Below are 15360 nucleotides of genomic sequence, written 5' to 3' on the forward strand. Positions count from 1 at the left end.
TGAAAAGATTAGATCTATGCCTTTGCGCGTATATTTTTGTTTACATTTTTAGTACTAAAGATGCTCAGATCAAAAATCCAAGTAATAGATATGAATGATTGATTCTTTATAACATTTCTACATATATCATAAATACTACCATGCTGGCATTAAATACACTTTCTAATAATCAGAAAACACAACTCAGAACAGCATTTACCTTAATAGATGGCGAATCAAGAGACTCAGTAATAACGAAACAAGATTTGATTAATTTATATAAGACGTTGGGAATGAAAATGCCTTCCGATAAACAACTAGATACGATGCTAACGGTAGACGGATCATCAAAAAAAGAAGACAAGGGTATAAATTTCACCCAGTTTCTGCAAATAATGGCCAAAGAATTGCTGCAGTTTGAAGATAGAGAAACCATATATAATGCGTTGAAAGTATTTTCCGATGACAAAGATAGTAAGGATCTTGCTATTGACGTTGAACGGTTAAAAGAGGCGTGTTGTTCTGTTCAACTCGGCGAAATCGGGTCTGGTGATCACAGACTCTCGAGAGCTACGTTTGATAAACTAGTAGATGGGTTTGTTAAGGAACAAATTGATGGACGCAAAACTTTTCTCGCTTCGAAATGGATCGATACCTATATTGACTGATAAAAAGAAGATGTTACTCATGGTTCTATTAAAGTACAATTTATTAATATTTATAAACGATAATCTTAAATATGCAAAAACAAGTTAAGTAAACAACTTTTAGAAACGAGATAGTATGAAATAAATATCAGAAGAGGGAACGGGCCCAATATAACTCCGTAAGTCGATAATTTGCCTATTTTTTAATGATCGATGATCAATTCATCACATCCCCAATCTTCAAAAGAACCATCTGGCAAGTATCTTCTAACAACCAAAGGTATTTTTTTTTGTGCCAATTCCTTCATGGCAATTTGTAATGGATCGGTTTCACCTTCAATGTCAACTAAAACTGGTGCATTGAGTGAAATTTGTAATGCTCTGGTACCTAAAACTCTAGCCCTTTCGTATTTTGTCATATATGGTGTGGTAGTTCTGTCTTCCTTTGGTACTGCTAATTCCTTAGCACTCTTAGGTCTAGGCTGCACTTCGTCTGGTCCAAGTCCACCATTTATAATGGTTCTACCATCGGCTGATTTCATTTCTACATCCCCGTTATTAGCATTGTCATTTTCGGCTTCTGGTTCATTGAAATCATCTTCAGAGAAGTGATCAGCTTGTTCAAAATCTTCAAAATTTTCTGGTGCTTCGTTATAAGCGCTTTCTTCAATATCGGACATTATATATATGTGTATGTGTATTAATTAAACCGTTGGTTAAGGTATAAATGTATACTTAATTCATCATAACTGAACATCTAAATTTTTTTTCACATCTTTTAACGGTTTCGCACGACTTGTTTGTTTAGTATGGCATCAACTACTAAAAGGCCATACCTACTAGGAAAACTTAACATTTTAATAAATATATTAAACAGTAATAAAGCAGACAAGAAAAAAAAACTAGATAAAGTATAGATTAGATAAAAAATAAGCTTTTTTTCCTTTATGATCAAATAAAAATAAAAAATTCAACAAGGAATTATTTAGTACTTGAGATTGACTCCTCTATATGAAAAGAATATAAATCGTAACCACAATTTCTACTTCATCTTTAAGTTGTTTGAATCTTTATAAAATATGCACATGAAAACCAAAGAATGAAACAAAATTTTTTTTATTCAGCTTAGATAAATTATAATTCGTTGGCGTATGGTAAGAAGTCAACATTACCAACAGCAACGTAGTTGAATTCACCTAATTTAGGAGCTTTAGTAGAGGAATCGATCTTGACATTTAATGGGGATTCGAAACGAGATTGTAAGGCGATAGATAATTCAGCACCCTTGGTAGCGTTGGATAAGTCAGATGCAGAGACTGAGTCAATAGCCTTCTTAGCAGCCTTAACACCTTGGGAAACAACAGCCGCATCAGAATTACAGACACAAACAACAAATAAACCGGCATCTTGGTATTTGAGGACCTTGGAGGTGGCACCTTGGATTTGAGATAATGGGGCAGATGAGCCTGGTAAGTATGAAGAGCCAATAGCAGCAGATAAGACTTCGTATTTAGCAAAGTCGGCGGCCTTGATTGGAACACCAATTAAAGCAACAGAACCACCAGCAGCTCTGATTCTGGATTCCTTTCCGTTGTGGAGCTCAACTGGAGTGGACTTAGAAGCACCGGCTGGCAAGGCAGAGAATGCTGATTCGCCAATAAATTGCTTCAAGTCACCTTCGTTGACACCAGAAGCGAAAACGGACACGTTGGAAGCATTGTAAGCTTCGGATGCAAATTGCTTGATATCTTCAACGGAAACTGGGCTGGTACCATCGTAGTATAATGGGTTACCTAAACCCTTTCTGAAGGAAATTTCGTGTAAAGATTCGAAAGCCTTGAATGCATTAGAAGCTTGTGCTTCGGCAAATTGTGCCTTGGCAGCTGGTAAAACGGTTTCTGGGAGTTCGTGGTCTCTGAATGAGGTTTTGGTCAATACATTACCTAAAGCTTCAACAAAGTATGGTAAATCTTGCTTTAAAAATTGAGTCTTCAAAACAATCGAATCTCTGGTAACATCCGATGAAACGATACTTCCTAACAATTCACTTTCTCTGGTAAATCTCAAAGCCGATTTACTTTCAGTATTTAAAAAGTTATATTTGGATAACAAATGGGCTACACCTGATTTGCCAGCTTTAGAACCTGCGTTGTTAACAACAACTGACAATGTTGATAAGTTACCTGGGGCTTCTCTAGCGGTTAATTTGATAGATTGAGCAGCAGAACTATAAGAACGAGCAGATACACGGGACAACATGATACTATATGTTTAATTGGGTTAATTATTAGTCTTAAACAAATACAATTTTTAGTATAATTCTTTTAGTGAGCTTTTCGTTCCAATGAAAAATTCTCGTCAGTTGATTGGCAGAAAAAATAGTCACGTGATCACCCAATATCAAGACGATATAGAGACGATTGTTGCAACTACACGGGCATTCTAACGTATGTGTATTCGTATATAGGGGACCTAGGTGGCTGATCGTGTAGGGAAAGGTATGGGTTCAGATCTGGGTGAGCCTCAACTTCGGGATTTGCTCGGCGGGAACGTCATTGAGTTCGATGTAGTCGAAGATCAACTTGCCCCAAACCAAATCGGTGAGAATCAAGCCGTGGACAATACCCCAGACCAAATTGATACTGTAGAAGAAATTGGAGTTACCGGTGCCCAAGACGATCCAACAGTAGTAGAAAATGGGGGACAAGAGCAACCCCACCAAGAGCACAAGCGCCGTTAAGAATGGGTACTTGCAATGGGGAATGACGGTGTCTTTGAAGATTGGGATGAGCGACAAGGCAAAGGCAAGGTCGCCGACGGCTGGGTACGATTTTGTAAACGAAAGCCATATGTACGACGTGACCACGGCCAAAAATGCGTCTCCCGTGGGTTTGGCCGACTTGTGGTTGAATTCGAAGAGCCTCAAGGTGAAGGGGATGACGAAAATTATCGAGAAGAGGTTGAATACGCCCACGTAGAAGGGCGTGAAGAAATCGAACATCTCGGTGAAGATATACCACCATAAGCCGAGATTAGGGGTGATCTTGTTAAATTTGATGACAATTCCGTAGCACAGATCGAGGAACTGGAACGACGCCGTCATCATGAAAGATGTCAAGACCAATATACCACATGCGGACGTAAACAAACCGATTCCGTGGGCATATACTGTTTTCCAATCTCTGTCGAGCGAATGAGCCAATCCCAAAAGGGGAATGATCAAAAATATGGGACGGAAAGAAAGATAGCTCGCTATAGCCATACTTATCACGGATCTTGGGAGGTTTCTGCGTATCACTAGTTGATACAATGACTCAGTGATTGCCATTAAGGTGAAGCACAACGTCGAGTGTGATATGTTCGTCAATATTAAGAGCGGATTGAACAAGTAAAATGCGGCTATCAAATCATCACTGAAACCTTGTATCGATCTTCCAGTTCTCTGGGACATATGTTTGTTGTACCATTTATTTATGTGTATCAATCGGCATGCAATTATCAAATCTACTCCCGTGAATACTCCATTGAATACGATCTCACCCAATCTCCTTGGTAAATATTCGTCAATAGCATTAAGCAAAATAACTAATAATGGGGGGTGATGATTTACTCCTCCATCGTATAAATTAATATCATGTTGTAAATAGTAGAATGCTTCTTGTAGCGATTTAAACGAAGTTAACGGCGTCGCTATTTCTATAGATGATGATAAATTCAACGGCAACCTCGGTAAAATTGTGGGTAATACAAACCGTATGAGGCCTCCAATCAAGAGTACCGACATCAATTTATCCATAATCCTTATTTTAGTACGGTGTTACTAGCAATTCTTTGGTATTATACCTTGGATTATACGTGTTTTTGAAATTTATGATCGAGCTTGATGCTACTGCAGATAACCCCATCCTAGTTTTTCAAAAACTCTGTAAGAATAGAACGAAACATTCCATTAAAAGCTATATTTATCAGAGATAGGAAGTGTAATCATGTCATCAGTAAGTATCTTTGTTATTTATGGGAGATTTCGATTTTCAGAAGCTTTTTTTACCAACTTTGGAAGCAATGAAAATGAGTGAATATTCAACTGAATAATACTAACCGCTAAGTTTCAACCAATTAATCCAAAACCGTTTTTAAAGACGTTGATAGGTAAACAGGTCATTGTAAGATTGAAGTGGAACAAGACAGAATATAAAGGAACGTTGATTTCAATCGATAACTACATGAATTTGCAATTGGACAAAACTTCAGAAGTGATATATGAAGATGGTGAAAAGAAAGAAGAAATCATAGGCGAAATATTCATCAGATGCAATAATGTTTTGTTCATAAGAGAGGACAAAGATGTACAGAATGGATCTGGCAGTGGTGAAGCAGACATCAAAATGGAAGATGGTAATTAGAGTGATGGATTATGGTAGGCGTATATGATGGTAGGTTTCGACTGAACCAATCAGATAGATCATAGTGGCATTAATTGAACTGGTAGAAATAACAGAGAGTTGTTATGTTGGTGTAGCTGTGAGAATGACTTATCTAGTACTATATCATTGAGACATAAGGGTAATTGCAGGCCAAAATTCTAAAAAACAAGACCACAGAATATCTGCTTCATCGGACTGCATTGCTGTTCTATTTATATGTATAATATATAGATACTTATGTATGTAATATTAGAAAGAATAGAGAATTAAATGTAGTGGCATCAAGTAAATTTCGTTAATGACGCGAAATGTACTTAGTCGACATTGAAAATTAATCAACTTCATAATATAAGATCTTGAAGACAACAGTATATTAAGACCATGAGTGAGCCTCAAGTTGCCCCATATGGAGGGTTATTAACGAAAACATTGGACGATGAAAAAGCTAGAGAATCTAAGTTACAAGAACAAAGCATTGAAGTGCAAGTGAATAATCAAACCGAAGTTTTGAGACCAGAGGCTTTACATATACGTGGAGTAGACAGCTTATCCACCGAAGATATCAAGGCATTTATTGACTATTATGTGAATTACACCGTTTCCGAAGAACAAGAGCAAACGGAAGGACAAGATGAGCCTACGACCAAGATTGTATATGAGCCATTCCCAATTGATGAACAAATAACATTCCGTATCCAATGGATCAATGATACGTCGGTTAATGTATCTTTTAAGACTATGGAAGATGCCCATAATGCATTAAAATCCATTTCTATATCATCGAATCCTAACATTGAAGTTGAACTCAACGAGGAACAAAAAATCCAAGATGCTATTCAAGAAAGGGAAACAAAGCCATACGCTCCTATAATTGCGTTTCGTAAACAGCAGAACTTGTCTAATAGATTAGGTGTTGCTGCTGATGGCGATAAGGAACAAAATCCAGTGGAGCAAGATAATACTATGGACGAAGATGATACTTCGATCGTCTTGTATGTGAGACAATCATTCCAATCAGATAGAAAAGTCAAGAATGCCAGTGCGTACTCGCGTTACTACTTATTACATGGGGAACCTGAAAGAAAGCCACGTCGCCATAATAAATACAGACTGAGAGAGTCGCATCATAATCATCGTCGTGAACGTAAGCCAGAACAGGATGAAGAGGAAGATTTGTTTGCACATAAGTTAAGACAATCGAGACCTGCAAACCGTGGTAGAGATGACGAAGAGGATCTTTTCCCTGGCAGAAGTAGAAGCAGAACGGATAGTAATAGGGACAGAAGTAGATCACCAATGAGGATTGATTAGTGATTAAAATATCAATTCGAGAATTCAAAAATCAGCTAGAATGTATATTACAGACTTTATAGTTATTTCAAAATAAATGTATTTATATATATTAAACTACATCGCCGAAGCAAAAGTTAAAGCCCCGATATCTAGTTACCTTCTTGACCGAAATCTTCCGTAAACTTGGTATGATTACCAATATCAGATTGATTAACAGTAGGTCTATTATTTTTAATCGATTTAATAAAATCCTTGATAGTCAACTCAGGCTCTTTTAATTCATCAGTATCAATATCTTGCCAACTCATTTCTCTAGCACCTTCATCACCTGGAGAGCAAGGAGTCAATTTTTCTTCGCCATCTTCGTTCAATACTTGCTTGAAATGAGTGGCCTGCTGAATCTTACGAATAGGTTGCATCAAAGCATCTCTCACTACCACTGCGATATCATGACCCGAATATCCTTCTGTCATATCAGCTAGCATTTTGTAGTCTTGACTTGTGCATTCACACGGAACAGTTCCAATGTTAATTTCAAACATTCTTGTTCTTGCTTCCGCTTCTGGTAACGCAATATAAATTCTCCTTTCAAATCTTCTTCTTATAGCAGCATCTAGTTGCCATGGAATATTAGTTGCACCTAAAACTAAAACACCGCTCGAATCGTTACCCACCCCATTCATCTGAACCAATAATTCGGTTTTGATTCTTCTCAGCGCTTCACTTTCACCTTCGCCTCTTGGTCCACACAATGCATCAACTTCATCAATAAAAATGATCGAGGGTTTATTTTCTCGTGCCATAGTAAATAACTGTTTGACCAATCTTTCAGATTCTCCCATCCATTTTGAAATCAAATCTGACGAGGATACAGAAAAGAATGTAGACTTGGCCTCTGTAGCTACCGCTTTTGCCAAATACGATTTACCTGTACCTGGTGGACCATATAACAAGATACCCGAAGTTGGTTTACGATTTCCCGTAAATAACTGAGGAAACTTTACTGGTAATATGACTGCTTCTTTTAAAGCCTCTTTGGCACTTTCCAACCCTGCAATATCATCCCATTTTACATTCGGCGTTTCCGATAAGATGGCTCCTGCCAATGCTCCCCTCAACTTTTTCGTATCATCATCATCTCCATCTCCTGATTTCTTAGCCTTCGTTGACCCATCTGACGATCCTTCTGCTGTGTTAGATTTCGATTGTTTCTCTAAATGATCCTTTAATTGCTCAGCTCTGGTCAAGTATTCTGTGAATTTCGATTTAATCAACTCCTTAGATTTCTGGTTTTTTTCGTATTTTAATGCTAGCATCAAATAATCCAATCCGTTATAGTATAACTTGTATGCTTCTTCATATCTAGTGGCCGTATCGGCATCAATCGCCTTTTGAACAAGATCAATTCCTTTGGACAAAAAATCGGAAGCTCCAGACATGTTTCTAGTTACTTCTGGTAGTCGTGTTTTATACTGTCAATGAGATCTACAGATGCTATTAAAGATATGATTAGAAATCCTGATAGCGGCGAATTGACTGATTCTGATATCGGGGTTAATGATGATACTAAATGTGCGTGCCCGGGCGATATTGGCAGATCAGACTGTTGCAGGTTTCCAGAACAATCACCAGGTAAAATAGCTCATTTGGCAATGGTTCATTGAAATATAGGAGCAATATTCCTTTCCTCGAGTATTCATATATATACTTATTCATATATGACCTTACATACCTCGTTAGTGATCATTTTCATTATGTTGCATTTTGCAATAATTCTCAAATTTCATGAAAGCTCGATGTGAAATTATTATTCTCTATGAATTTTAACCCAAACAACAACTATTTTAACAATTAGAAGTACAAATACAATCAAGACTGATATCTAACAATAAACTTTTTAATTGTATATTTTTAGATCAGATTTCATGATTCACCTACGTACAGATTTCGCAGTCATTTATAAGGGGTTTACGAGGTATAGGTACACATTTCATAGTCTTCAGACAATGTCACCGGGACACTGTTAGTCCATTACATGCACTACATTTTCTAACTGTAATGTTTTATCTTACAATAATTATCTATTTCCGGATATTTAGCTTATCATATCTTTGCGTGAGTATATTTAACCCCACCAGTCTATGAGTCATTGGGAACCACTTTGCGCCTTTAATATTTTGCATATCAAACAAGTCACATTATCGAACCCATTCACGCCGGAAAATGAAGCTCACGACCTCAAAAGTAAGCCTGGTCATCTATATACATTGACATTCCTCTAAATATGTATGCAATGACTGCAGGACGATCAGCTTGACAGCTACGGAACACAAAGTCATGTTTCGGTTAGATCTTCCATTACAACTAACGACTCACTTCTAAGAACAAATATTTTGCTGACTCATTGTATCTTGCATGATAATGAAAAACTACCCTTCATATATCAGGCCTATAGATACGTTTTTTGGTTGAGATTTGAGAAGATTGAAGCATACATCAATCCGCCTAATCGGGAAATTTTTGCGAAACGGATATGCAAAAATTAGTCAGATAAACTCTCCATCTTTTATATAAGAAGGGATTTTAGTTCAACAATTTAATTCACTATAGTAAGAAGAAATATCCCATATAAGTATGTCAAGTTATCGGAGCGTTGAAGAAGATATGAAAATGATGACTGATACAGAGTCCCATAATTCGAATGACTCCATAAGGCACGAACCTTACCAACTTCATGCTATCACTAGCGGTAGGAGCAGCATTGGTAGTCGAGGTACACGAGACAGTATGAAGAGAATCAGATCCAATAACTCAGAGTTATCAAGAATTATAACTGCTATTAGAGATGACCATCAGCAAGATATAGAGGAGTACCAACAATACAAAGATAACGTCGATATAGACAGGATTTTAGATACACAGTTGGATATAACCTCCAGACGAAGCGTGGGCGAAGAGGAGTATAAGATAGGACAACGAGAATCTTACGAGAAAGATGCCAGTGCGGATGAAGAAGAAGAAGGGGGAAATAAAGAGGATATCGACGAACCTCCAGATGGAGGATACGGCTGGGTTGCAGCGTTCTGTGCGATGATGGCAGCGTTTTCAACATGGGGGGCTAATGCAGGCTATGGTGTGTTCTTAAATTACTATTTATCTTCAAATGAGTTTCCTGGGGGTGGTCCCTACGATTATGCGCTAATTGGGGGATTAGTTGTATTCTTAGCACAAGTATTGGCTCCATTCAGTGCCTTAGCATATAAAATAGTGGGCTTCTATACCCTCTGCTTTGTTGGGATTTTCATACAAACTTGTGGATATATTCTTGCTTCATTTGCTACTAAACTTTGGCAAATATATTTAACCCAAGGTGTATTGGTGGGGGTATCTTTCCTGTTGATTTTTATTCCCCCCACTCTCATTTTACCTCAATATTTTAAGAAATACAGAGCCTTTGCAATGGGTATTGCTGTTTCTGGAGCAGGCTTAGGAGGCATTGCGTTCGCATTATCTTCAAACAAACTTATTCAAGAGACAGGAGACCAGAGATGGGCTCTCAGAATGACAGGGATTGTTACTTCTGTCCTGGCATTAATAGCAACCCTTTTGAACAAACCTAGAAATTACAAACCCTTACCATATTCAACTACACTAAAGCCAAAATTTATAAAAGATAATTTTAGATTAATTTTCGATATCAAAATATTTAAAAGCTATCCGTTGGTGCTAGTATCGTTATGGTTCCTGTTATGCTTGTTGGGATACACCTTGATGCTTTTCTCGATGGCTGCATATTGTAGCCTGGTAGGCTTATCAGCGCATTCTGCTTCTACTGTAACCGCTTTGCTTAACGCAGGCCAAGTGTTTGGTCGTCCCAGTCTTGGTATAGTTGCTGACAGGGTGGGAAGAACTAATCTTTCTGCAAGCGTAAGTCTACTTATTTCCATTCTTTTATGGGCCTACTGGATCAATGCTGTAGCCTTCCCGGCGATAGCAGTTTTTGCAATTATATTAGGATTCTTCATTGGTATTGGTAGTTTAATGTGTCAGTCATTGGCTGCTGATATTATTCAAGCACCGGAGAAGATTCCGGCTGCGTGGTCAATTATTAACATTATTGTTTCGTTTTTCTGTTTAGTCTCAGAAGTCATTGCATTGGCAATCAGAGACGAAAGTAGTGATAGACCATTTTTAAATACGCAAATCTTTTCTGGATGCTGCTTTTTTGCAGCTTTTCTTTTATTGTTAATCAACCGTGAATGGCTCGTTAGAAGAACATTCAAAATCAGACTAGCAGCTGCCAAATCAGGCATCTCTCGCCTAGAGAAGAAAAAACATAGATATTTGAATGCAGAAGACTTAGAAGAAGAAGAAAGCGATGGGAATATATCAGAATTTGAACTTTTAGAAGCAAGGGTAGCCAAGTATGAAAAATTATTGCATAGTTCTACTCTCTACTTTGTTATTAGGATGCTTTATCCGATCAGAGTATAATTTACATAAATCAAACCAGCATAGTTTCACTTCATATATTAATCTCTTTAACTAATACATATCGTATAATTATCAGGTATCTACGGGGCAAAATCATACAATATTATAATTAATATTCCTTTTTATACATTAATAAGACAAAAAAATAATGACTTTATAAAGGCGTGAAAAGATAAAAATACACAAGAAGAAATTTCCATCTTAACGGTTAGACTTGGCAACTCTTTCTAATTCATCCTTCTTCTTGATAGCGTAAGAAGTAGAAGAACCCTTAGCAGCGTTGATCAATTCTTCAGCTAAACATTCAGCAATGGTCTTGATGTTTCTGAAAGCAGCTTCTCTGGCACCAATGGTGATTAAAGAGACAGCTTGGTTAACTCTTCTTAATGGAGAAACATCAACGGCTTGTCTTCTGACGGTACCGGATGAACCAATTCTGGTGGAGTCTTCTCTTGGACCAGAGTTGACAATAGCATCAACGACAACTTGAATTGGGTTTTGTTCGGTTAAAACGTGGATGATTTCTAAAGCGTGTTGGATGATTCTAACAGCCTTCAACTTCTTACCGTTGTTTCTACCGTTCATCATTAAAGCGTTGGTCAATCTTTCGAGGATAGGACATTGAGCCTTTCTGAATCTCTTGTTGGCGTATTTACCAGCAGTGTGTGGAACGAAAACTGGTTGTCTGATTTGAATGTAGTCAACTAAGGAAACATCCTTAACTTCAACATCTTCAAAAGACCATTTGTTGAATAACTTAACTTCTTGTTGAGCAGCTTGGACTTCAGCTGGGATTGGAGTAGCTAATTCAACTAATTGTAATTCTTCTTGGACAACTGGTTGTTGTTCTTGTTGTTCTTCGACGTCAGACATGTTTCCTACTATGTTGATATGAAGTGTAAGTTGATATACTGGAAAACCTTCTACAATATACCTTAAACTAAACCGTGAAACTTTCGAGCTTTGGAACACAAGAGTTATGTTCTGAAAATTTTCAGCGGGGTTACCCGCTTCATGCGCGTACTCAAATATTTAACTTTTCGGCATTTGTGCTGCAGCTTTGAGCATACCTACCATAATAGGGCGATTTTTTCTCGTTATTACCCTAATATACTTCACGTGAACTATCCTTTTCTCTACTACTATCTATAGGGTTGTGGTGTATCTATCCTTCTACATCCATTATGATTCTGTAAATTGCCCTGGGTATTACTAGGGGAAATAATGTTATATAGAAATACTTTTCGTCCAAAAGCCGGTTATTATAGTTTATAAAATAGTCTAAATATCTTTATCGTATACTTAAGACATGCGAGAGTGTTGCCAAATTACAACTACGACCATTTATCACGAAATACGTAAGTGAAAACGTGGAAAAAAAAGATATGACATACTTATAGAGCTGAAGAGCAAGCCTATTCCACTTTCATTCTATTCTCTTTGACCTGACTCTTCTTTGACTGAAGAGTTCGTCCGATCTAACACTGATTGAATCATTGATTACCAACCTGCATACAAACAAAAAGTTTTTTATCGATACTATTACTTCATCCACCCAATTAGGCAATGTAAATTCTATACCTAGACCCGTAGTTGTGAGAACGGCATCTGGGCCGGCTACGTGTGAGACACTTAGCCGACGGAAGCGTCCGAACGTGACTCATCACGATGACTTTTCCAAGAAATATCGGCCCGTTTAAGCAATGAGTAGCAAAAGGCGGTATTGTTGAACGAATTAGATGGTTTCAGCCGGATCCTTTTGCTTACTCCACATTATTCATGTATGAGATGGCATGTCCGATTCAGGTGAAATTCTCCTAAACAGGAGTAATTTTTGATCTAATAGTTACTAATGTCATAATATGTGCACATATATATACTGTTGTATTTTACCTACATAAAAGTCATTTTATAGTCAGAAATATCCTGAACAGAAAATGGAAAAAGAAGGGACTATTAGCAAGGATGAAGATTTCGGGGGTAGCGTATCGATAAATTCGAAGCTTACCCCAAGTGAGCAGGTCGATGAGCTTGCCAAGGAGTATGGTATCAACCAGAAAAAGCTTATGTGGAAAATTGATTTGTGCGTTGTTCCACCATTTTGCTTTTTATACTTTTTATCCTTTTTGGATAGAGTGAACATATCCAATGCTAAGCTCTACGGGCTTGCGGAAGATTTGAATTTGACAGGAAACCAGTATAACACTGCATTGACGTTATTTTTCGTGCCCTATGTGTTCTTCGAAGTTATTTCGAACTATATTATAAAGTTTGTGAGTCCACATATATGGTTGAGTGGATGTATATTGATTTTTGGGGGAGTTTCTATTGGAATGGGATTTGTGACCAATTTTGGCGGACTTGCAGCCTGTAGATTCTTTATTGGGATGGCTGAAGCTTCGACTTTCCCTAGTTTGTTCTACCTTCTTTCGACTTACTACCACAAAGCGGAGGCTCAAAGGAGATTTTCAGCTTTCTTTTCGGTGACATGTTTAGCTGGTGCTGCCAGTGGGGCCATTGCTTATAGAATCAACGAATTGGATGGAAAACATGGATTGAGCTCATGGCAATGGATTTTTGTCATTGATGGGATCATCACCTGTGGGGGAGCTATTATCCTTTTCTTCACCGTAGCAGATTTCCCAGAAGAGTCTCGTTTCTTGAGCGATAACGAGAAGAAATTCATCAAGCAGAAGTTGGCCATTTTCTCGGGAGCTGAATCTGGTTTCGAAGTTAAGAACAAGTTGTCTGATGTTGCTAAATGTTTCAAAGACTACCTAGTATGGTTACCTGCATTAGGATATTTTGGTTTGATTATTCCATCGTACGGTTACGCATATTTTGCAGCCACTATTATTAATCAAATGGGTTACACAGCTGAAAGTGCAAACCAACACTCAGTCTACCCATGGTTAGCAGCTTTCGGGTTGAACAATGTTGTGTCGTTTATCTCTGATAGATGCAGGGTAAGATTACCTTTCGCACTCGGTTCATGTGTTTTAGCTATTATTGGCTTAGCATTGATTTTGGGTGAGAAGTATGATCCTCAAGCTCGTTACGCGGGCTGCTTTTTAGCTGCTTCTGGATTGTACACTGCTATGCCTTTATTGGTGTGCTGGTCTTCTTTGAACTTTGGGGGTCACTTAAGAAAGTCCGTGGGTACTGCTTGGCAAATTGGTTTCGGTAACATCGGTGGTATCATTGCCACCTTTATATTTTTAGCAAAAGATGCCCCAGTGTATAAACCTGGTTTAAGTGTTTCTCTTGCAGCAGTTGCTTTTGCGATGGTGATGATGGTCGCATATTTCTTTGCAGTCTACAGATTAAACAAAGTTAAAAAATCAGATGCCTACATCGAAAAATTCAATGCATTAGACGAAAGATCTAGAATCTTAGAAGGCGATAAGAGCCCAAACTTCGAATACTTATATTAGTTTTTCTATTATTGCATTATGAATATCAATTCACAAAATTTATTATAATTTCAACTAATGGTATTGTTTACCAACCTTTAATTCTATCTGCTGTTAATAGCTGCAAAATACTTCTTTATATAATTGAGGGGGGAGGGATTTTTTTTTTTTTAGTTTTCTATACACTCAACTACATTTATTTATTTATGTATGGTGCTAATAATATTAATCAATATGCAATCATCTATTGACAGGGACTGATCGGTGCCTATTGTGAAAAGTCTAAGCCTTTCGTTGCAGTCATCTCAGTGTTCCTTTTGGTTCACACACGAATCTGATAAAGTCACACTTTAGTGATTTTCTTGGTCAAAACGGGCATTGCAAACGCTTTTTATATATATTAGGGATCATCTTAGGCATTCACCCTGAGATAAGAATATATCTTCAAAAGGAAAACATAACCAATGTCATATAATAAAGGACAAGATTCTTATGCACCTCCAACTGGAGCACCACCGAATTGGTCGGAAGGTAATAATACATCATCTAGGGGTTATGTACCTCAAGCACAACCAGCGTATGGCCAACAAGATCAAGATAGAGGTTGGGGTGGAGGCCACCAAGCATATGGTGGAGGATATCAACAGGGATACCCACAGCAAGGGTACCCACAACAAGGATACCCACAACAGGGTGGAGGATACTACCAACAACAACAACCTATGTACGTACAACAACAGCATAGTAGTGGTGCCGGAGGAAGTTGTTTGATGGGATGCTTAGCAGCATTATGTGTGTGTTGCACTTTGGATGCAATTTTTTAAATTTGACTCGAAGTTGTTACCGGAGATTCCGATTAAAAAGAACATACCCTCATGGATTAGAGATTGTGATCTAGTATACGTCGTTCCATCGACAAGACGAGCAGTTAATGGAAGAATGATGCTATCTGATTTAATAGAGGTTATAATTGTGTAATATATAGACTAAATTGAATGTCTTGCTAGGGATATTAAAGGTATTGTAGTTTTACGGAATAATTATTCGGAGAAAGAGGAATGATATGGAATACGATATATTGATTCTGAGAAATGTAGAGAACAACTAGCT

The 15360-nt window shown here is 37.7% G+C and overlaps 11 protein-coding genes across 11 annotated transcripts; 6 read left to right on the forward strand and 5 right to left on the reverse strand.

Annotated features, from left to right (window-relative positions):
* Positions 1-140: 140 nt before the first annotated feature.
* AC631_04525 (uncharacterized protein) lies at positions 141-647 on the forward strand (the record flags this gene model as incomplete). Its single annotated transcript, XM_015613354.1, has 1 exon — positions 141-647. One exon carries the CDS (start codon positions 141-143, stop codon positions 645-647), a length of 507 nt encoding a protein of 168 aa, XP_015465819.1.
* Positions 648-829: 182 nt separating this feature from the next.
* Positions 830-1306, reverse strand: RPO26 (DNA-directed RNA polymerase core subunit; the record flags this gene model as incomplete). The annotated part of the gene is made up of 1 exon (XM_015613355.1): positions 830-1306. One exon carries the CDS (start codon positions 1304-1306, stop codon positions 830-832), a length of 477 nt encoding a protein of 158 aa, XP_015465820.1.
* A 454-nt stretch (positions 1307-1760) lies between these two features.
* Positions 1761-2885, reverse strand: QCR2 (ubiquinol--cytochrome-c reductase subunit 2; the record flags this gene model as incomplete). Its single annotated transcript, XM_015613356.1, has 1 exon — positions 1761-2885. One exon carries the CDS (start codon positions 2883-2885, stop codon positions 1761-1763), a length of 1125 nt encoding a protein of 374 aa, XP_015465821.1.
* A 247-nt stretch (positions 2886-3132) lies between these two features.
* On the reverse strand, positions 3133-4422 carry AC631_04528 (GPI-anchor transamidase subunit; the record flags this gene model as incomplete). Its single annotated transcript, XM_015613357.1, has 1 exon — positions 3133-4422. The coding sequence occupies one exon, from the start codon at positions 4420-4422 to the stop codon at positions 3133-3135; it is 1290 nt and encodes a 429-aa protein (XP_015465822.1).
* Positions 4423-4849: 427 nt separating this feature from the next.
* On the forward strand, positions 4850-5029 carry AC631_04529 (mRNA splicing protein; the record flags this gene model as incomplete). The annotated part of the gene is made up of 1 exon (XM_015613358.1): positions 4850-5029. The coding sequence occupies one exon, from the start codon at positions 4850-4852 to the stop codon at positions 5027-5029; it is 180 nt and encodes a 59-aa protein (XP_015465823.1).
* A 402-nt stretch (positions 5030-5431) lies between these two features.
* AC631_04530 (uncharacterized protein) lies at positions 5432-6361 on the forward strand (the record flags this gene model as incomplete). The annotated part of the gene is made up of 1 exon (XM_015613359.1): positions 5432-6361. The coding sequence occupies one exon, from the start codon at positions 5432-5434 to the stop codon at positions 6359-6361; it is 930 nt and encodes a 309-aa protein (XP_015465824.1).
* A 131-nt stretch (positions 6362-6492) lies between these two features.
* Positions 6493-7782, reverse strand: VPS4 (AAA family ATPase; the record flags this gene model as incomplete). The annotated part of the gene is made up of 1 exon (XM_015613360.1): positions 6493-7782. The coding sequence occupies one exon, from the start codon at positions 7780-7782 to the stop codon at positions 6493-6495; it is 1290 nt and encodes a 429-aa protein (XP_015465825.1).
* A 1234-nt stretch (positions 7783-9016) lies between these two features.
* Positions 9017-10837, forward strand: AC631_04532 (uncharacterized protein; the record flags this gene model as incomplete). Its single annotated transcript, XM_015613361.1, has 1 exon — positions 9017-10837. One exon carries the CDS (start codon positions 9017-9019, stop codon positions 10835-10837), a length of 1821 nt encoding a protein of 606 aa, XP_015465826.1.
* Positions 10838-11038: 201 nt separating this feature from the next.
* On the reverse strand, positions 11039-11710 carry RPS5 (40S ribosomal protein uS7; the record flags this gene model as incomplete). Its single annotated transcript, XM_015613362.1, has 1 exon — positions 11039-11710. One exon carries the CDS (start codon positions 11708-11710, stop codon positions 11039-11041), a length of 672 nt encoding a protein of 223 aa, XP_015465827.1.
* A 1064-nt stretch (positions 11711-12774) lies between these two features.
* On the forward strand, positions 12775-14271 carry TNA1 (Tna1p; the record flags this gene model as incomplete). The annotated part of the gene is made up of 1 exon (XM_015613363.1): positions 12775-14271. The coding sequence occupies one exon, from the start codon at positions 12775-12777 to the stop codon at positions 14269-14271; it is 1497 nt and encodes a 498-aa protein (XP_015465828.1).
* A 443-nt stretch (positions 14272-14714) lies between these two features.
* On the forward strand, positions 14715-15074 carry AC631_04535 (uncharacterized protein; the record flags this gene model as incomplete). Its single annotated transcript, XM_015613364.1, has 1 exon — positions 14715-15074. One exon carries the CDS (start codon positions 14715-14717, stop codon positions 15072-15074), a length of 360 nt encoding a protein of 119 aa, XP_015465829.1.
* Positions 15075-15360: the final 286 nt, after the last annotated feature.

Source organism: Debaryomyces fabryi (genome assembly GCF_001447935.2).
Source record: "Debaryomyces fabryi strain CBS 789 chromosome Unknown contig00124, whole genome shotgun sequence".
NCBI lineage: Eukaryota > Fungi > Ascomycota > Pichiomycetes > Serinales > Debaryomycetaceae > Debaryomyces > Debaryomyces fabryi.